Genomic DNA, 22,042 nt, shown 5'->3' with positions numbered 1-22,042 from the left:
GCCCAAGTTTATGGCCTGGCTTTTCAAAGGGGCCTAAAGGAGGTAGCCCAGAGACTTCAGTTCAAAATCCCAGCCAACGCGTCTGCAAGTCAGATAATTGTCGATAAGGGGGCAGATCCTCACCTGGTGCAAACTGACATAGTTTCTTGAAGTCAATGGAGTTAATGCTGACTTACACCAGCTGTGTATGTGACCCTTAGTTTTTAAATACCAACATTTCTATGATGCTGGTAGGGCCAATATCTGGAACAAGACAAATCTGAACATAACATGGAAACCCAAAACAGGGAGAAACTCTGACAACCAGTAGTGTAATAAAACTCAGGAGTAGTAAAGTGAAGTCACAAGCCAGTTGCATATGAACAATAAAAAAAGTGATTTGACCTACCTGATGCCATACATTTGCAATATTTTAAATATTTTTTCCTTGCTCAGATATATCTTTGCATAGCCAGTCAAACATCTTCCAGTTAGAAGCTGCCAGCGTATTGCAGAGACACTCACTGGGCTAATTAGACTGGCAAAATTCATAATTCTGAGGAGCAATGCCAGCTAGGAGATTTTTAAGCTCATCCATTTCACCATGCTTAGTGATACCTTTCAATCGAAGTACTATATTTAATTAAAATGAGCTCATATTTATACACACACACACGTAAAGGGAATTGAACTACTCGGAGAAATACAGTAACAATAATTCTTCCTTTCTGCTAACTTTAGCGAAGGCTGATCAGTTCTTTTCCTGTTCCCATTGGAAATTCCAATTTAAATATAAACCGGAAGTTATTACATGCACACAGCAGGGATTACATCCATAATTAAGATTGATCAATATGTAAATCAGATTTACATCTTACATAAATAATACTAAATTCAACCACTAGAATGGGACAAATTAAGAACGATCTTAATCAAAAACAATGTTATTAGATTTCATACACTTTAATGGTATAAATACCTTTTTCTTTTTTTGTTCTGGTGTCTGTCAAACAGGCTTTAGAACTACCCAGTGCTACCAGCCATCTCTGCCTCTCAGCTGCATTAACTGCTTTCATATAGAAATGCTGTTCCCCTGGGATTATTAACTCCATTCTTGTGTTGTCTGTTGGATGAACTAATGATAAAGAGGGAAAAAAGACTAATTTTGCAAAAGATAACTAAACCAGTAAGGATACTACTTATCAAATTCAGACCATATTGTTTCAAGTTATTTACATATTACAGATTGTATTTGGTAAGAAACGGAAGCTATTCAAAACAATTTTAAACACTGTATGAATTTGACATTCATGAACATAATTGACTAAGTAATGGCTAGAGCCAGACACAGTGTGGACAGATACTGTGCAAAATTCCTTCAAAACACTGCCAAAACATTCTTCACCTGAAACACCACTGTTAGTCTAGTCCTGATTCAATCATGCCAACCTGAAGATTTTTGTGATGTGGGCAAATATCTGTGAGGGACTAGGCTAAAATCAATCTCACTTTCCTTTCTGATGCAACCTTCTGGGTTCTGTGTCAAAGTCACCATCCTCTCAAGCATGAGAACGGAGCAGTATTCCACTTAGAGCCATCGTATTCAATACTACATCTTTAATTAGCCCCAGGTGTCACAGAGTACCAGGCATATTTCTCAACCACAGTACTCCCAGGCCTAGCACTGGACAGCCCTGGGTACATGAGAGATGGAATTAATCCCAAATTACTTGCATCCATATTATAGAAAATGAACAAGACGACAAGAAAGGGGACTGAATGTTTCAAGAGATTAGTAATGAGACATAAGCCTTTCACTTCTAGGTCACTGGTTTCAATCTAGGCACTGGGAGTAGTAACCAAAAGTTGTTGCCATCCGATAACTGCTTGCTAGCCTATGTAAGAGAAGTAGATGGACTCGGTCCATTTTCTAGTGATCAGGTACCCACACCACAAATACCTCCACAAAGGTGCATCAGAAAAAAAAGCCAAAGGCAGAAAGTAATGGAAGATAAACTACCCTTTTGAGCCTAAATGTGGCACCCACCAGATCACTGCTGTGGCTCTCCCAGCAAACAATTCCTAACATTCAGCATTCCTTCCCTCTCAGTTTGGGAGGGAGAAGAGCTGTAGCTATGGTAACAGCTTCAGATACATTTCAAATATCATAAATGAAGGCAAGACAAACAGAAATACCCAAGGGTTTTAATACCCAAGGGTTCATATGGCTGTTTTTAAACCTCATAAAGGAGCAGTAAATGTCATAACCTTTTTCATTATTATTTTGCTTCAGAGTTCATGTTCAGTAACTACAGTAATTGTGGTTGATGTAGCAAGCATGTCTGACTAAACACGTCTAGATGTGTGATTTTTCCCCTTACCTTTTTTTAAGCATCATAGAAATTAGTGATGCAAAAGTGGTATTAGGTCATCTTGTTCATTCCCTTGCCAATTAAATTTCCTCTTATAAACACTTATTTAAATCTTACCTTTAATTTCACATACTGCCATCTTTATACTTCCTTTACTGCCTTTGCAAACATCATCCTGTGAATCATAGTAGGACAATATTCCATTGTCTAAAACAAACCAGCGAGGCTGCCAACCTAGGAAGACCATAAATATGAGAGAAAAGCGTTATACTACTGTTTAACTGCAAATGCAAGTTCAGTCAAAAGTAAAGTTGTTTGTCTGTTAAACCATTAAGAGAAACAGGATTTAAACAGATGCAAATAATACTGTGATGTTCACAGGAAGTAAAGAAGCATCTTTGTTTTGAAGATCAGATGTGCTGTATACACAAACTGTTATAACAGCATTTTACACTAACTCTTTTGGCAATATTTCATTAGCAATAATATTCCCATTTACATTATCTCCCAGTCTACAGAATAATGATTTTTTAAAATTTAGCTGACAAAAGTATCCTATTTTGAAGTCTTGTAAATCGCAGACCTCTTGCGGACCATCATCTTTCAAGTGGTCCTCAATAAGATTAAGATCAACTAAATACCGAACCATTAGGCTACAGTCTCTGCTCCCTACAGTACTACACACTCTATTTCACACTTCCTAATCTACAGATCCGGCACACTCTCTCTCTCTTACACACACACTCTCATGCACAAAACACAAAGAAAGGTGGTTTCTACCTCATTGCTCAAAAATGATTTAATATCAGAACACTGTAATGGAGAACACACTAAGACCTTATCTACACTAGACAGGGTTTGCCAGCATAGCTATACTAGCAAGCCTTCCTAGTGGAGACGCAGCTTATATTAGCCCCCCCGCCCCCCAAAAAAGAGTTATTTTGTTGGCATAGCTTAGACCAGTTCCATGAATGAAAAAGACACACTGGCAGAGGGACTTTTTTGCTGGCATAACTGCATTTACACTAAGGCTTTTGCCAGCACAATGACCTTGATTAGGGGGTTACTTTTTTCAGGCTACTAACCAACATAGGTATGCTTGCAAAACTTTTACATGTAGACTAGGTCTCTAACTTCACTACTTCTGCAAAATACATTACAGTACTTATACGCACTAGTACATTATGAGGTATTATCCTAATATTTCGGGCTAAATTAGAGTTATCAAATAAATAAATTATATGCAGATACAGCATACTTGATTTTATTAAAGCTCTTTTTATAGGCTAACTTGCCAACTCATAAAACTCTGTACTTCACAATAGATACCCCAGTCATTAGTGCTAATTAGCATAACTCACCCTACTACATTGGCCCATTTCAAACTATGTCAAAAACAGCAGATATTTTGTAAATAACCGAAAACAAAATAATAAGTCAGTGTAGCACAACAAGAACACCAGTTCAACAGAGGACTGGGACTGGGGAACCAGGTAGTAGGAAAAGGTGATGCACTCGGTCTCACAGTGCTAGCACCATCTTTCCAGTCTACTAAATAGCCACTTTCTGGTAATCTATGAATTAGAATGGCACTGCCTGTGGTGCATGAACCTACTGACCTAAAGGACAGCGCAGTGCATAGCATGGATGGCTGCATTATTCCACAGAGCAAACTGAAGCAATCCAATAGCAGTGGCTTTGAAGGGAGGAAGCTGAATCATATACTGGACTGTGACAAGCTTCAGCTAGGGGGTCTGATCCTTAGAGCCCTGCACAGATACAAAAATATGTATCCGCATCTGATCCGCAAAAACTGTCTGCAGATTTGCAGGGCTCTATTTACCGTGGGGGGCAGGCACCCCCATGAGGACCCTCCACCTGTCCTCAGCCGGGTGGGGAGCCTGGGGAGCAGGGCCAGGACCAGCGACTGCTCTCAAACACACACCCCTCGCACCATGGGCAGGTGGAGGGTCTGTGCTGCGGTTCCTCATAGCTGCCCACCCGGCTCTTACCGTCAGAGCCCTGCGTGGATACAAAATTTGTATCTGCACCCACGCTGCTATCTGCAGAAATGGTCCGTGGATATAAAGCGGATACCCATGGATTTGCAGGGCTCTACCGATCCTGCTCTCATTAAAGTCATTATGAGTTTTATCATTGATTCAATGGGAGCAGAAGCAGGCCCCAGTGCTGGGTGCCACATCTTCTGGACAGGGAAAGAATGGTTTGGGGGCTCAAAGGAATTGACCTGAACAAAGACTGAAAGAGCTAAATATGGATAGCTTGGCTAAGTGCTGGATTTAAGAGACTTCTATTAAAATTTAACTTTTAAAATTACCTACATTATTTGCATCTTTAAAAACAACATCTTATTCTCTCCCTGACTTGCTGCACAGGTGCAGGACATTTTGGTGTACAGATTATCCCAGGACTCCGGGGTCAAGGCTTGCAATTAACAGTAGCAGAAGGGATTCAGGACAACAGCCCAAATAATCAGGTGGAAGAACAACAATTAGACTCATTATAGCCTGGCCAATCTGTGGTATGTCTATTTGATGCACTGTAGCATAGTGGGAGTGTGCTTGACAAACGTGAGACCACCCCAACTCGCAGATGAAATGCATGTATCCTCATAGATAACAGCAAGAGATAGCATGAAGAAACGATGGTCCCAGATCTATGTTACTCCATTTCGGTGCTTAGCACAGGAATGATAGTGGGGAGGCGCAAAGATAAAGTTACCCCATCTTGATGTCTGCTTCATAGTGGGATGGTTCAGGGACCATTTGGGGCCTGGTTCGGTCCCCTCTAGTGTGGCCAGAAATGAGCGGTTCAAGATGTGGGAGGGGGCTGGGGGTTCGGGTGCAGTCCCTGGCTGGGGGTGCGGGCTCAGAAGTGGGGCCAGGATTGAGGAGTTTGGGGTGCAGAAGGAGTCTCTGGGTTTGCGGGGGTGCTCAGGGCTGGGGCAAAGGGTTGGGGCCCCGGGCTTACCTCCGGCAGCTCCCAGTCAGCAGCACAGTGCAGGGTCTAATGCAGGCTTCCTGCCTGTCCTGACTCTCCGCTGCGCCCCAGAAGCAGCCAGCAGCAGGTCCGGCTTCTAGGCGGAGGTGTGGCAGGCAGCTCTATGTGCTGTTCTTGCCCACAGGCACTGCCCCCGTAGCTCCCATTGGCCACGGTCCCCGGCCAATGGGAGTGCGGAGCCGGTGCTCTACGCGGGGACAGCGCACGGAGCCCCGTGCCCCCCCACCTAGCAGCTGGACCTGCTGGCCAATTCCAGGGTGCAGTGTGGTATCAGGACAGGTAGGGACTAGCCTGCCTAGCTCCACAGCACCGCCGACAGGACTTTTAACAGCCCAGTCAGTGGTGGTGACCGGAGCCACCAGGGTCCCTTTTCAACCGGGTGTTCAGGTCAAAAACCAGACACCTGGTCACCCTAGCCCCTATAAGGGGTCAGATATCTAACAGCCTGCTACTTTAAATGGAATTACCAAACAGCTCAATTTAAACATAACACTGGATTAGTTTGGATTAGAAAAAAAACAAGTTAATTTAACTATAAAGAGATAGATTTTAAGTGAGTACATGGATAAGGTATTAAAGTCAGAAATGGTTACTAGAGAAAAAGAGATAAAACACGTTCTAGTAACTGAACTTAACAAGCTCGACTTGGTTCAAGTTAAATCCTTACCGCAGCTTCCCAGAAACATTGCTGCCAAAATTCTCAGGTCAGGAACTCCCCCAAAGTCAAAGGGTCGGTTTCTTTGTCTTTTTAGGTGAAAGAAAGAGGGACAGAGAGATGGAGATAACCTCGGATCGTTTTGCCCCTCATTTTTATTGTCCATTCACCCTTCAAAAAGCATTTTCCTGAGGGTTACCTCTAGATAAAGTTCCTTCCAGCTGTGAGAACGGAGGCAGGGGATCTCATGGTGAAAGAGATTCCATGTTGTTGCTTGCTAAAATGAAAAACAATCTGTTCCTGCTCCCCTTCGCTGCCAAAGAGGGGCCATTTGACCAGTGATTGCCAATCAACTTTGATGACCAGGGCCATCCCTAGGAGGGTGTGGGGCCCAGGACATTAGAAACTCAGCCCCTAGCTGCTGAGGGGTGCTTCCCCACCAGCCCCTCCAGGCCCCACCCCACCCTGCTTCTTCTCGCCCCCGCCCAGGTCCATCCCCTTCCCCAAGCGTGCTGCACCCTCCTTGCCCCCCAGCGCCTCCTAACACCACGAAACATCTGATCCGAGGTAGGCGCTGGGAGGGAGAGGGAGGTGCTGATCGGCAGGGCCCGCCAGCAGGGAGGGGGAGGTTCTGGTAGGAGGGCTCCTCCTCACCCTCTCCCGCCCACCTGCTGCTCGCCTCCCTGTTTGCCTCCTCACCCCACTCGCCCACCCGCCTCACCTCCCTGCCTGCGGGACCCCCCAAAGCACGGGGCTCAGGGTGGTGGCACCGATTCGTTGTACTCAAGGGACGGCTCTGTTAATGATACTTCATTAGAGGTGTCAGCTTGTCCTTTGTCTTTGAGAAATGAGTTTACCCCCTCTTCCTGTCCCAAGGACCCTGTTTACTACATATATGTAAATTGAGGTAAAAATAAAATGTCTTTGTTTAGGATAGACATGTTTAACAGCTTCTGCCTAGACAGGGCTATATGGGTTTGAACACATGCCATCACCACCATACAAGGGGAACTCATAACTTTACATAAAATGTTACTACATACATTTCACCATGACATTATTATTCAATGATTATTAGTTTTCAGATGATACTTCACAAGGCATATTTGGTACAAAGATTATTACAATAATGCGTATGTGCGAATGCAGGGGTGTATTCAGTCACACTACTCCTTCTATGTAAAGTAAGATAAAGAGGGTGAATTGGAAGAGAGACTAGAGATCATGATTTTATGACTCACAAACGAAACCCATCACCCTGAACTTCAAACGTTTAAAGCAGGAGAAAAGGCAGCAGATAGGACATACTCCTATGGTCTCTTCATATTATATAACAGCATTTGACTGTAGTGAATGTTTGATCGGTCCTTTTAATCTGTAAGAATATCCAAAAAGAACTAAGTAATTACCTCTGTCAAACAAAAAAAAATAATACATGCACACACACACATACATAAATAATGATACTCGTGGTTATCTAGATCAGTTGCAATTCAACAGTTTGCAGTTTAATATACATTGAAATATGCAGTTAAAAAAAATCTCTTTCTAGTTTACCCCCATAACACATTTTCTGCAACTGCTTTTGAGACTAACATTGTATTTATCTCTTAACTATGTGAAATGCAGACAAAGCCATGATCTGCTGCATGGACTCGTGTTGATAAGAAGGGACCTTGTAACAGATGATTATTATTCTGGCCATATCTGATCCTTGATGTCACTGGCAATGCAAATAAGTAAACCAGGGCTGAATATGACTATAAATTTATGATAGTAACAAGCAAAACAAGAAAATGTTTTCTCTTATAGTAAACTGGGTGATATAGAGTGTACCCTGTGTGTGAAAAAATATGAGACAGATTGCGCCTTATATATTGCTGGATGCACATACAATATTTAAACTAGAAAAACAAGCTGTATTTGTTTTTGGTTTCATTTAAAAAGGAGGGTTGGATAATAATACCCAGTAGACTGAAAAATAGTTTGCAATGGTTTGGCAACATTACAGACTAGACAGAAATCTCTGAATCAATCCTCCATAGGGGATCTAGATGCATTTTTTTGTTTAAAGTTGATAACAACTTTTTCTAACATAATTTGAACCTGCTGATTTCAAAAATGGTTGTTACCAAGTTGAATTCCGATGTTTAGACCCTCAAACTTGCAAATAAATATGGCAGCAAAAATTCACCAGAAATGTGTGCATGAACTTGTCAACAAAATTTAAGTGAGGCATAATTCCTTTTCAGTCTATTAAGAACAGAAATGAGAAGACATAATCATTATTTTACTCCTACTGCACTTGAATAATCAACCTTTTATAGCATTTAGTCATCCACAGATCTTAAATTAGAAATATGTTAATCATAATACAGAATGTATTTTTCTTGTAATATGTGAAATCATTTTCTTGCATGCTTTGTATTTGTTTAATAGTGCATAATGCTTTATAGTTAGACTAGAATTAACATAGACATGATGGTATTTTTTACAAATAGAAAGAGTAACAGTAGTTAGCTGAGATGGTGGTTTGATTACAGTTGTGGGCAAACCATGGAACTGGTAGTAAGTCTTCAAAAAATTCTATAGTCTACAGTCTTCTACAGTCTCTATATTATTTGCCAACAGTTAAGTAAAGAAATGTGTGAGGCAGGTGAACAAGGATTGCATAGAATAAGGGAGCCAACAGCCATTAGAAAGAAACTGCAAGATGTCATAGACAGAGAGGCTACTGACAGAACTGATTTCACCTTTCAGTCAGGATAGACAGCATCAGTCGTGTCGCAAACCCAAATCCAGAAATCACAGAAAACAAGAGCATCTGCAACTGATGTATCATGAGTGGCAAGCTGTAGTGATCCCAATAAAGATACCAGCATCCATAATATAAGACAGTCCAGTTCTGTGAAACCTAAGGACTGGAGATAACTGCGTGTTCAAGGAGTTTCTGTGAGGGAACATAGCTGTCAAGTGATCATGTCAGAAACTCAACCACACGGACCCTGATCAGAGCCAAGAGTGGTTCAATGGCATAGGAAAGAAAGAAGGTGGAACTGTAGGCTTCACCAAGACTTGCTCAGACCTTGGCAGATGGGCCTTGTCTTACAATTTGAAAGCCCATACACAATGAACACTAGAGCCATGTTCCATGTTGGCGTGGAGACCAATTTATTCACTATGAGTCAAGAAAGGCCGGGAAGCAATGTGACAGTGAAGAGGAGGATGTACTCTTACAAACAATTCAAAGGTTAAAGATTTTCTCCTGGGGGGAACACCCACTTCATTGCAAAAATATTGCAACAAAAGATCTGGCTACTGAAGGCATACAAGATGCACTGTTGAATGCAAAGATCCTAGGACAAGTGCAACTGGACAGTTTTGTGGAGAAGTGGCTTATGACACAAGAGGGGGAGACTCGATGTGTACACATTTAGGATCCACTGCCAAAAAATAATGCTCCCTACTTTTTCCATGCTATATGAAATGACGAAAGAAATAAAAGAAAAGGCCTCAACCATGAAGGCAGACAGAAATATTCTTCAGCGACTAGTCACAGCTTATGAAGTTAGCAGGACTGTGAATTTGCAATAGATTTTTAAACATGAGTTAACGCCCGTCCCTTTGGCACTAGCACAGACAAATGGCAGTCTAAGAACAGGGACAAAAACAACACTGCGTGACAGACTGACAGCTCATGTCCACTGGCCAACAGTTACTCTTGTTGGGAGAAGCAGTCTGGTGCCAGATGCACAAGCTCTGGTACAAACCATAGGAAAACCATGTGAAGCCAAAACATTTGGAGGCCTTGCAGATACATTTGTAAAAACAGTACTTAGGTCTTCCACAGAATAGACATTGTGTGGATAAGTACTATAAAGCAGTGGTCTCAACCAGTGGTACACAGACCCAAGGGGGTACACAGAGGTCTTTCGGGGGTACATCAACTCATCTAGACATTTGCCTAGTTTTACAACAGGCTACATAAAAAGCACTAGCAAAGTCAGTACAAACTACAATTTCATATAGACAATGACTTGTTTATACTGATCTATATACTATACACTGAAATGTAAGTACAATATTAATATTTCATTTGATTTTATAATTATATTGTAAAAATAAGAAAATAAGCAATTTTTCAGTAACAGTGTGCTGTGACACTTTTGGGTTTTTATGTCTCATTTTGTAAACAAATAGTTTTTAATTGTGGAGAAACTTGGGGCATTCAAGACAAATCAGATTGCTGAAAGGGTTATGGTAGTTTGGAAAGGTTGAGAACCACTGCTATAAGGAATCTGTTAAGGTGGTACAAGGCAAAAAATGTTCAAGAGATACAAGACCCATCTGAAGAACGGCAGAAGGCAGACGTGCCTCTTCCAAGTAACTGGATTAATCTCACTGCGCTTTCAGAAAATAAGAAGATTCTTGCAATATTTTTATCTGAGCAACTGACACAAACACCACATGATAAAATTATTATTCTGGCTGTTAGGTTTCATAATAAGGCTGAAGTATGGTGCTCAACAACAACACTTGACACCTACGAGCTCATCAAAAAGAAGCTGACACAAGAATAATTTTACTGTGTGTCCACAGTGATGCCATCAGTGTGGTTGATGCAACCAGGAACTCTGGTGTGCTTATTCTTTCACTGGCTCACTATAGCTAAATGACATGTAGACAGCTTTGGATGAAAGCTCGCACATCAAAGGAACCAAAGTATGTTCCTAAGGGAAGAAAGGAGAGCAGCAGAATACGGACCCTGAACTTCAGAAAAGCAGATTTTGACTCCCTCAGGGAACTGATGGGCAGGATCCCCTGGGAGAACAACATGAGGGGGAAAGGAGTCCAGGAGAGTTGGCTGTATTTTAAAGAATCCTTACTGAGGTTACAGAGACAAACCATCCCAATGTGTAGAAAGAATAGTAAATATGGCAGACGACCAGCTTGGCTTAACAGTGAAATCCTTGCTGATCTTAAACACAAAAAAGAAGCTTACAAGAAGTGGAAAATTGGACAAATGACCAGGGAAGAGTATAAAAATATTGCTCGGGCATGCAGGAGTGAAATCAGGAAGGCCAAACCACACCTGGAGTTGCAGCTAGCTAGAGATGTTAAGAGTAACAAGAAGGGTTTCTTCAGGTATGTTAGCAACAAGAAGAAAGTCAAGGAAAGTGTGAGCCCCTTACTGAATGAGGGATGCAACCTAGTGACAGAAGATGTGGAAAAAGCTAATGTACTCAATGCTTTTTTTGCCTCTGTCTTCACAAACAAGGTCAGCTCCCAGACTGCTGCACTGGGCAGCACAGCATGGGGAGGAGGTGACCAGCCCTCTGTGGAGAAAGAAGTGGTTCGGGACTATTTAGAAAAGCTGGACAAGCACAAGTCCATGGGGCCGGATGCACTGCATCCGAGGGTGCTAAAGGAATTGACGGATGTGATTGCAGAGCCATTGGCCATTATCTTTGAAAACTCATGGCGATCGGGGGAGGTACTGGATGACTGGAAAAAGGCTAATGTCGTGCCCATCTTTAAAAAAGGGAAGGAGGATGATCCTGGGAACTACAGGCCAGTCAGCCTCACCTCAGTCCCTGGAAAAATCATGGAGCAGGTCCTCAAGGAATCAATTCTGAAGCTCTTAGAGGAGAGGAAAGTGATCAGGAACAGTCAGCATGGATTCACCAAGGGCTAGTCATGCCCGACTAATCTAATTGCCTTCTATGACGAGATAACTGGCTCTGTGGATGAGGGGAAAGCAGTGGACTTGTTGTTCCTTGACTTTAGCAAAGCTTTTGACATGGTCTCCCACAGGAGTCTTACCAGCAAGTTAAAGAAGTATGGGCTGGATGAATGGACTATAAGGTGGATAGAAAGTTGGCTAGATTGTCGGGCTCAACGGGTAGTGATCAATGGCTCCATGTCTAGTTGGCAGCCGGTATCAAGTGGAGTGCCCCAAGGGTCGGTCCTCGGGCCGGTTTTGTTCAATATCTTCATAAATGATCTGGAGGATGGTGTGGATTGCACCCTCAGCAAGTTTGCAGATCACACTAAAGTGGGAGGAGAGGCAGATATGCTGGAGGGTATGGATAGGATACAGAGGGCCCTAGACAAATTGGAGGATTGGACCAAAAGAAATCTGATGAGGTTCAACAAGGACAAGTGCAGAGTCCTGCACTTAGGACGGAAGACTAGGGACCAAATGGCTAGGCAGCAGTTCTGCAGAAAAGGACCTAGGCGTTACAGTGGACGAAAAGCTGGATATGAGTCAACAGCGTGCCCTTGTTGCCAAGAAGGCCAATGGCATTTTGGGATGTATAAGTAGGGGCATTGCCAGCAGATCGACGTACGTGATCGTTCCCCTCTATCCGACATCGGTGAGGCCTCATCTGGAGTACTGTGTCCAGTTTTGGGCCCCACACTACAAGAAGGATGTGGAAAAGTTGGGAAGAGTCCAGTGGAGGGCAACAAAAATGATTAGGGGACAAGAAAACATATGACTTATGAGGAGAGGCTGAGGGAACTGGGAATGTTTAGTCTGCGGAAGAGAAGAATGAGGGGGGATTTGATAGCTGCTTTCAACTACCTGAAAGGGAGTTCCAAAGAGGATGGATATAGACTGTTCTCAGTGGTAGTAGATGACAGAACAAGGAGTAATGGTCTCAAGTTGCAGTGGGGGAGATTTAGGTTGGATATTAGGAAAAACTTTTTCACTAGGAGAGTGGTGAAACAGTGGAATGCATTACCTAGGGAGGTGGTGGAATCTCCTTCCTTAGAAGTTTTTAAGGTCAGGCTTGACAAAGCCCTGGCGGGGATGATTTAGTTGGGGATTGGTCCTGCTTTGAGCAGGAGGTTGGACTAGATGACCTCCTGAGGTCCCTTCCAACCCTGATATTCTATGATTCTATGATTCATGCCATTTGTGAGAAACTACACTATGGATCCAATGTTCTGAAAACTCTGCTCTCATTTCATGTCCTGATTGGTTGTGCATTATTTCTGGATCACAGCAAGAAGACCAAAAGAAAGTTTTCCAGCAACACCTTTAGCTTCCAACACACCCAGAACAGGGTTACCTGGACTCGGAGAAGGTGAAAAGTGCAAAAAAGTTTAATTGGCTAAGATGTGTGGATTGCCAGAAGTTCACAGCACTGACAAAGCACGTGCCATTTTGTTCACATACTTGTGGTCCTCAAAAGCTTAACCCAACAAGCAATACTCTTTTATTTCACATAACACAGAGAGAGCTCATTACCAGGCACTAGTGTGGACACAGGCCCATTGCCCAAATTCAATACAAATCCTCCACTGACTGAACCTGGGGCCCCCAGAGCTTTAAACTTGAGCCTCTACAGTTTAAGAGCCAGGCTTTCAAGCTAAGAGCTGTAACAAAACCATATCCTCTGTAGTTTAGACACAGAGTGACAACTAGCACACACTGACCAGGGGGCTATATTCAGCAAGGGGGACCATATAAGTACATTCCAAAATACTGAGTAAGAATGCAACATATCTTCAATTAAAATAGCATGCGATTTAGTAACTACTGTATTTTAAAAAGACCCCAACACCTCCCAAATCTCGAGTAATCTCCAAGAAAGAGTTGAAAACGTGGGCGCGGGTGAATACAGTTCTTGTGAAAGGTGCAGATCACCTATCTGGAGGGTAACATCTTCCACTCACTCACAGAATCGGACATCGCCCATTGCTGCACCACAGCGGGATTCCCCGAGCCCAGGAGCAACAGGCTCCTCCTGAACGGAGACCAGCAATCCGCCCTCCGGTAGGCCTCCCCAACAGCCATCAGAGGCTAAAACTGTCCGTTTCTGCCCAAGCAGGCTAGATTCAAACAGCGGCGAACAGCTCCACAGGCCAGCTGGTTTCGTAACCCTCACCTAGATCCCCCTGCACCGGCATCTCCATCCTCCCCGCCGTGCCAGAGGCGCGCTGCCCGCCGACTCCCGGGCACAGCCCGCAAGAGCGATGCTGCGCGCCAGGAGCAGCCCCGCCCTGCCCGTACCTGTCAGGTAATTGGTCCACTTGTACAGGACTCCTTCCATAGCTCAGGGCCAGGCTCCGTGCATCCTCCTCCTGGGAACGGGCGGCAGCGCGGGCAGAGACTCCCCCTTCCCTCCCGCTCAGCAGCCGCCTATGGACATTGACGGCTGAGCCGCGCCGCTCGGGGGCCGAGAGCAACCGCAGCCCCAGTATCCGGCTGGCCCTGCAGATGCTGCCCGCAGCGGGCTATGCACAGGGGCAGCAGGCGCGGCAGAGCGCCTCATGTCCTACGCACATGGCAGTCCGGGGAGGGGGGACGGCCGGTGTCCAGCTCCCCGCAGGCTCTGCCCGCCCCGCTCCTCGGCCGCCTCTGGCTCCCCGCTCCCCCCGCCGTCGCGTTTGCTGCCATTGACCCGGACGTTTCATTTACTTCCTGCCGGAAAGGGGCTGGCTAAGGCAGCCAGCGTACCCGTGCCGTGTCTGCGGGCGAGCCTGCCCTGCCTTGGCCAGACACACGCGCCCCGCGGCGGGGCAGCCAAGTTCTCAGCCGAAGCCTCCCCCTCCGCTGTGAGACTGGTGGCAGCGCTTAAAGCTTCTGCCCGCTGCGGCTGAGCGGAGTGAAAACGAAACGGAGCCGATGCACATGAAGGAAAACGCTGCGGCAGCAGACGTGGAAACGCGCCCCCCCCCACCCCTGCCCGCCCTCCGGGAGAGACGGTGCAGACATCACCAACTCCTGGGGGGCGCACACGACAAACACCCCGCCCCAAGGGCCTGCGAGACCTTTTGTGATACAGCCCGCGAAATCCCCCCAGCACCAGCGGAGAAACGGTAACACGCCCGCCCTGCAAAGCCCCCACCGCCCCCCGGAGGTGGCGATGCATCCCGCTCCCCCAGGGGACACTTGAAATTCTGCCTGGGAGGGAAGCGGCTCCGGCAAAGGAGTCGGTCCTGGACAGAATTCCCGGGAAGCCCGCGAGACCGACAGCCCCGCACCGCGCGCAAACTTTGCAGACCTCAAGCAATCGAAAGCTGTCAATGGGGGAGGAGCAAGTGGGCGGGCCGTAGCGCCCTGGCTGAGCCCACAGAGCGCAGCAGTGCCGCGTCTTGGAGGTTACGATGGACACGCCCCAGTTAGTGTCAGCCTGACGTCGAACAATGCCACGCAGCCAGGGTGGGGGGCGGGTGTCTCTTACTCCGGGGCTGCACTAAGAACCTGAGTCAGAACAAGGCTGCGAGGGAGCGTTTAGCAAGCATGGCTTTCGGAGTCAAATTAGTTTTTTTCTTACACGCTTTTTGTCTTCTTACGATCCACACGCACGGACAAAAGAAAGAGGATGCCACTGCAGAAGAAGTTAAAATCGAAGTCTTACATGTGCCCAAAGAATGCAAGCCAAAGAGCAAGAAGGGGGATCTGCTTAATGCACATTATGATGGCTACCTGGCCAGTGATGGATCCAAGTTTTATTGCAGGTAAATAGCTGCTATTTATACCATTCTTCACCAGATTTGCCTCTCCTCTGCAAATAAAAAATAGGCAAACATTTAGCCTTTTGTTTCTTTTTAAATCTGTGTTAAAGCAGATCTGATAATATTGAATCTGTTCAGGAGAGCAACTTGTATGCAGTGCCCAAAATTACAGTGCGGTTTAGAATGATATAAATGTATATCTAGAGCTATACTTTCAAACCACAAATGCTGTAGATATCATTATATAATATTTAGGCCAAATTAAGCCCCAATTCTGCAAAGACTCAGGCCTTGCAGAAAATTGTATTGATTTAACTAAATTTTGTTAGAAATTGATTTAGCTAAATCAGTGGCACCCTCTTACGTGGGTTTCAATTTAAGAGTGCCATAAATAGTGTAGTTTTCTTGTGTAGAGGAGGCACAATGCACGTGAGCAACTTTGCTCATAGCGTGTCAAGGTACACACATGCATAAGTCTTTGCCGGATCAATGCGTTAGTTTGTATTCTTCAATAAATGTGTGGAAGCAGCATGCTCAGTTAAGTGTGTCTTCAGTTAAATGTGTCTTCAGTGTGGAAGCAGCATGCTCAGTTAAGGACAAAATATGACGCCCGTGGAAGCCCGCTACTGGTTGAAATAGGGTAGTGTTGACAGGTTTTGGTGGAGATCTAAGTAATTCTTGAAACTGCAAGTTATTGGCAGTGCTTGTTTGAGTGCTTGTTTTTGCAGTTTTAACGATGTTCTTTTCACATTGGTTTTTTGATTTAATAGGTGAGAGGAGAGGCATTGCATGCTAGGGGACACTTGGCAGTGTGGCTCCAATGGAGACATACTGTCTAGGAGCTGAAGGATTGGTCAGCTCTAGTGTTGAGGAACAAAACCACCAGATGGATGGCCTGTCATCCTGCATATCCTCTCTAATCCACTGTTTTGCAGCTCATTCTGTGTATTTGTTTTCAGGGGGAGGAGAAGAAGGGAGAGAAGACATTCTCCTCCCAGTTGTGTGATTTGGAAAACTTCTGCTAAGGGAAATTAATAGAGTTTTCCTCACCCAGTGCCCCTCTTTTACGTTCTGCAGAAAGGTGCAATTTTAGCACTCAATTTTTACTTGTTCTTTAACAAGTCAATGGGAGCTTTCCTGTGTATGCAATTTAGGATTTTTAACCAGTTATACCAGAAAAAACAGGTTAATACTTCAATATAAATAAAAAAGGGCAGTTATTTACTTTTTAATATACACTTCACTGTGACTTTTAAAAAAATGTAATCTAAATAATGTCACACTTTCCAGAGATGGTATTGTATTTTTTTAAAATCACTTTAACATTTAAATACATTTGAACACTGACTTTTTTGCTGTCTACTCGCTAAAAGCTTATTATTGTTTTTGTAGTCGGACACAAAATGAAGGTCACCCAAAGTGGTTTGTTCTGGGTGTTGGACAAGTCATAAAAGGATTAGATATTGCTATGACGGATATGTGTCCTGGAGAAAAACGGAAAGTGACAATTGCACCATCATTAGCATATGGAAAGCAAGGCTATGGTAAAAAAATTAAAATTCATATCTGTTTTTTCTTCTCTCTTTATGTTTTCAGATAAATGACAGAAAACAGTGTTGTCAAAAATTTACTTGAGGATTGATCATCCAAGCTTTTTTGATTGAGGGTTTATTTGATGGCTGCAATTACAGGGCCTGATCCTGCAAACTCTTAGTCATACGAGTTCTTACCCATGAACATAGTCCCAAGGAATGTAATGGGGTTGCTCATGTGAATAAGGCCAACTCACAGGAGTAAGTATTGGCAGAATTGAACCTGTAATCGCAGCTAATAAGCTCTCCCTTTTGCTAGCAAGGAATTTCTCTGATAGGAGCACCACAACTACGAACAGCGCCTACCATGGGACATAGAGAGATCATCCTTTCGTTGCTATTATTTGTATTATTTGTAGCATCCAGAGTACCCTCTTAGGATTGAGGCTTCATTGTGCTGCCAGTCCCTGATCCAGTTTGCTTACAATCTAATCTAATACATGACTTATTTTTTGAAAAGAGAAACCACAATTGAAAACCTATCAAAAGGAATCAGATCTTCAACCCAGCACTCCAGACACAACATGCTTACAGCTCTTTAATTTCCAGCACCACAATACAGTTAGTCTCACCCTCCACCAAGTGCAGTGACATCACTTACATTAATTCCACAAGCAGCTGCAGTGCTGCTTTCATGGATGGCTTATTTCACATGAATGAGGAGTTCTATGCTAACAGCAAGGAGAGGTCATAACTTCAGTGCTTATGATTATACTCCTGTTTGATTTCCAGAGCCTCTAATAGCTCTTTTTGCAGTCAGAAGAGCCAAATATAAGAATTTTTGCAAAAGTTCATTTAGGATTGGAACAGACAAACAGGAAGGGTAAATTGATAGTTATTTTTAAGTGGTCTTTAGATACAACTTCATGAGGAGAACTTTCTTTTGTGGGAGAAAATAAATATGGTTCACTGACAGCCAGAGGAAAAAAATAAGATTTTCAGAAAGCTATCGTTGTATAGGAATTTCAGGGATTTAGATATCTGTTTTTGTGGTTACGAGAAAGGCCTTTTGAGTTCAGTACAAATTATTAAATATTATACTAATTATTATTTCCTCCTATTTATGTAAATCCTTATTCCTTTTGCATTACATTCATGTTTAATTTCTAAGATTTGGGTACTGCCAGATTAGCCTTTTAATATAATCGTTTTTATTTTCACCCAATCAAAATAATGTGAGATTCACAACACACCACTGAATTAATTTGATGAAACATTGTTTGTTTGAACAACTGTCTTGGGACTAACTGAATGAGAAGTTTAATAGCTCAGCATAATAATTGTTGCAGTCACCACTACCCCACTGAATGGAGCACAGGAAACCTAATCTGAATGCATGATATTTAGGTATGCAATATATGAGACTAATGGGCTGACTCGAGTCTTAAAATCTTATCATGAAACATTTCAGCTGAATGGACAATATCATATTTTAGTTCTTTGTAATCCAGGTTTGTCTGGGAACATGGGACATTGACTAAACTTGCTGCTGCTGTTCTGTGATCATAGTTTGATCATTTATTCATGTCAAAATTCCATGAGCCAACTTCATCCTTGATGTAATTCTATTGAAGGCGGTAGAGTTACACCAGGAATGAATTTTACAACAAGAAATGAACAAATCTTGCCTTGTAGCAACAAGAAAAATCATTGATATAAAATAAAAAGTGCATTATTAAAATCTAACCTTAAATGTAACTGTTTGTTCTAGGCAGTGCTTGAAGAAAGACTTTTTCCTACAACACGGTTGTCCTCTGTCTTAGCATATTCCTGCATGCTGGGGAAGATGACTGTCTAACCTTGACTTAGTCAGGCTGCATGTGGCTCTTTAGGTCTTTACATGTCTTTTTCTCTGGTATGTATAATTCTTAAAATTACTTGCACCAAAGTCTGCCTAGTTAGCTTATATTAATAAATGTTAGATAAACTTGTTGCAAATATATGGAATATATTTCAGACATTTACAGAATTGAAACAGTTTAACAAAACATGTTTTGTAGTCAAAACTGAAGCCTCTCAATACCGTTTTATTCATTATAGAGATCTCAAATAACAAATACCAGTAATACCAGTTTGTTTGCCCACCCGTTAAAGAAAGCCGATTTACATTTTTAATCTTCAGATATAATAGGATATGTAGAAACTCAAAAATAAATTCTGATGATAGACTAGCCTACATACTAGCTTTAGGTGAGCCAGCATATAATTAGGATCCAGTTGTGTGTTTAAACATTAACTGCATGTTGCATGGTTTGTCAAATGCATGTTTTTGGCTGACTTTTTAGACCTCATTGATCCACTCTTGTTATTTGTCTACCATTTCAGTATCTTGCTTTTAGAAAGCATGAAACAGTAACCCATCTTTGCATTTAATATTTCCTCTACAACTTTGATATTAGAAGATGCTTTGACACAGGAATATTAGAACCTACCTTCAGTCTGTCTTCAGAAACTGAGCAGATTATTCCTATAGCCCATTTTTCCTGTGTTGATCAGATGGCGTGAATTCTGAATTCTTGAGCCTGTGTCTATAGCCTCTCTCCTAATTAGGTGAATATTTCAAATTATATTTTATTATTTGTAAATTCCTTAACAGTTGATGCAGTTATATCAAAATGTTTTAGCAGAACTTGGCTGCTTTTATTGCCGGTTTGTCTCCATTTCTACAATCCTTTCAAACCCGACTGTTGCTTTTAAATTACAAAGTAAAAACACATTACTTTAGCCTGGCATGTGGAATTGTCAGGACTTCAAAAGAAGTCTTGTAAGGAGCATTTGTACATGCTATTGTGTTCCAAAACTTTTCTTAATGCAAGGCTTCCTAAGGAGGATTTTTAATAGTTTGAGGTATATTTTCAAATTTTTACTTAAATGTCTGGACACTTGGGATGAACAATGTGAATAATATCTGTCCACATATTAATTTTGTTTCAGAGAAATAGAATGTTATAAATAGTGCCTGAAAACGTTTGTCTCTGAATATCAGGATTGCCAGTGCAACCCCCTCTCATTTCCCTTTTGCTAGCAACCTCCTTCTCTGAAAAAGACCCCTGAATACATTACCTTTGATGTTTTCTGTGAGCTTCCTGGTGGCTAAGATCCCCCTATTTCTCCTGCATTCTGCTGTGGGCTAGCTGGCCTTCTCTCTCATCATGCATTTCAGTGTTTATGGGGGTCTGCCTGCTGCCTTCCCCCAAATCCATTAACGTCTTCTAAGAGAGCTGGAGGCTGCCTCCTCCAATTGTGTGGAAAGAGGAAAAGCATGAAACACTCCTATCCCACACCCATACCTTCCAATAGTGAGATGAGCTTAGAGACCTTGGGAGCTAAAAAAATCCTAAGGTGACTCTCCCTCAGCTTTGTACTGCTTTCACAGCAGTGTCCAAGAGCATTTGCTCTGGCTGCAGTATTGGGTTTGGGCACACCTGATGAATAAGGACCCATGTCGCTGCAAAACCCAAAGAATGGGCCACCAGGCAATATCTCCCTGAAGACAAAGGTAAGGAAAGTTGTCCTGGGTTCAGTGAGGGAAAGGATTGCTCTGGGTCAAGAATGAGGTAGGAAGGAGTCCCACAGAAGGGCTTAATAGTGTAATATTTAAAGCCAGGGGTCAGAATATTATTTGGGTATCACACAAGTTGGAAAATTACACTGTTAACCTATTCCTAATAGATAATAGAAATACTTCTGTATGAATGTATGTACCAGTAGCATGAGCTTTGACCAATGTGACTGCTACAATGTTTTTTTTAATATTCTTAGCACAAGGCAAGATTCCACCTAATGCAACATTGATATTTGAGATTGAACTGTATGCAGTGAATAAAGGACCACGCAGTGTTGAAGCATTTACTCAAATAGACATGGACAGTGACAAGAAACTCTCTCGAGATGAGGTAACATGAGTCAACTGACTTGGAATAGATCACATATATATACCACTACCAATAAACCAAAGCATGCATTATCCCTATATGAGCTGCCTCTGATTCCATCTTTTACTTCTCACTTTGCTATGTACAGGGCTACATCCCAGATTTACAAGGATGCAACATTTGTTTCACTCTCGGGCAGTGTCTAAAGTCTCCACTTTTGAGGAATGAGTGTACTGAAATGTGTATGGTCGATTAGTACATTTAAGAGGTTAATTCAGACTCTACACCCACTAAATTCTTGTCCTGTCTGCTGCAACAGCCAACAAGAGTATCAACTATGGTTTCATGATAGAGATATTTGCCAACCACGAACTAGTCAGACATCAACTCATTTCACTCAAGCTCAGTTTTCTATTGAAAATATCTTCGAAGGTGTCTATTCATTGAAGAGTTTTACTATGCACTGTTACTTTATATTGAGAAGATAGTCAGGGAGATAACCATTTCAGTACGTAATTTTTGTTATAGTTTCTAATGTTTTTCTCCTTTTAGTGTACTTTTGCTCTGGAGTTTCAAGTGTCAGAGCTTTTAGCTGATTTCATTTTACATTTGTGATATGAATGCCTATATGCAAGTATTTACCATGATGAGCTCACAAAAATGAACTCTGAGCTATGTTTAGTATAATGTTTTCATTTTTTTCTTTTAGATAAGCCATTATTTGAAGGAGGAATTTGAAAGAGATGGTAAAAAACGTGATGCATCAGTTCACGATTCTATTTTAGCCGATATATTTAAGAATAATGACCATGATGGAGATGGCTTCATATCTGCAAGGGAGTACAATGTCTATCAGCATGATGAACTATAGCAAATTATTTCTAAAATCTCCTGGCTGCTTTCTTTACCCTAGATTTAAAGAATCTCTAAAATGAACTTTCATTTTGTCACATGATGCTTTACATTTTTTTTATGGTAAATTTTTATACCTTTTAAGATGAGTGTTAAAAATCTTACCAGTAACATTTCAGTAATAGACTATGATATATTTTACAAAAGAAATAAAATTATAAAAAGGCA

General features: G+C 42.5%; 2 protein-coding genes across 6 annotated transcripts in view; one reads left to right on the top strand and one right to left on the bottom strand.

The window, feature by feature from the left end:
- Positions 1–15,164, bottom strand: part of PLEKHA3 (pleckstrin homology domain containing A3) — a 27,553-nt gene extending 12,389 nt beyond the window's left edge. Inside the window, exons 1-3 of one of the 4 annotated variants that reach the window (XM_048869330.2) lie at positions 15,042–15,164; positions 2,469–2,585; positions 959–1,114 (exon numbers count right to left, since the gene is read on the bottom strand). In XM_048869330.2, coding sequence (XP_048725287.1) covers positions 959–1,114; positions 2,469–2,490 — 178 coding nt within the window. In that variant the 5' untranslated portion in view covers positions 2,491–2,585; positions 15,042–15,164. Of the gene's footprint in view, positions 1–958; positions 1,115–2,468; positions 2,586–6,039; positions 6,321–14,047; positions 14,427–15,041 lie in introns of those variants that run through there. The other 3 variants (XM_048869329.2, XM_048869328.2, XM_048869327.2) reach the window with 3 other exon arrangements.
- On the top strand, positions 14,436–22,042 carry FKBP7 (FKBP prolyl isomerase 7). 2 transcript variants are annotated; one of them, XM_075117984.1, is made up of 4 exons: positions 14,436–14,856; positions 15,356–15,498; positions 20,850–20,983; positions 21,672–22,042. In XM_075117984.1, the coding sequence occupies exons 1-4, from the start codon at positions 14,663–14,665 to the stop codon at positions 21,831–21,833; spliced, it is 633 nt and encodes a 210-aa protein (XP_074974085.1). In that variant the 5' UTR covers positions 14,436–14,662; the 3' UTR covers positions 21,834–22,042. The 2 variants fall into 2 exon arrangements, with proteins under 2 accessions (XP_074974085.1, XP_048725288.1); XM_048869331.2 differs by lacking the exon at positions 14,436–14,856 and adding an exon at positions 16,888–17,039 and having other exon boundaries at positions 15,104–15,498.

The sequence above is a fragment of the Caretta caretta genome, chromosome 11 (assembly GCF_965140235.1).
Source record: "Caretta caretta isolate rCarCar2 chromosome 11, rCarCar1.hap1, whole genome shotgun sequence".
Classification (NCBI taxonomy): domain Eukaryota; kingdom Metazoa; phylum Chordata; order Testudines; family Cheloniidae; genus Caretta; species Caretta caretta.
The sequence above is the reverse complement of the archived record's forward strand: the minus strand, read 5'-3'. Positions and strand labels throughout refer to the sequence as shown.

Excerpts from the sequence above, each read along its gene's own strand:
- FKBP7 (XM_048869331.2), top strand. The coding sequence starts at position 15,281 with ATGGCTTTCGGAGTCAAATTAGTTTTTTTCTTACACGCTTTTTGTCTT. Across the intron at positions 15,499-16,887 it reads GGATCCAAGTTTTATTGCAG|TCGGACACAAAATGAAGGTC; the intron begins GTAAATAGCTGC and ends TTGTTTTTGTAG. Across the intron at positions 17,040-20,849 it reads ATATGGAAAGCAAGGCTATG|CACAAGGCAAGATTCCACCT; the intron begins GTAAAAAAATTA and ends TAATATTCTTAG.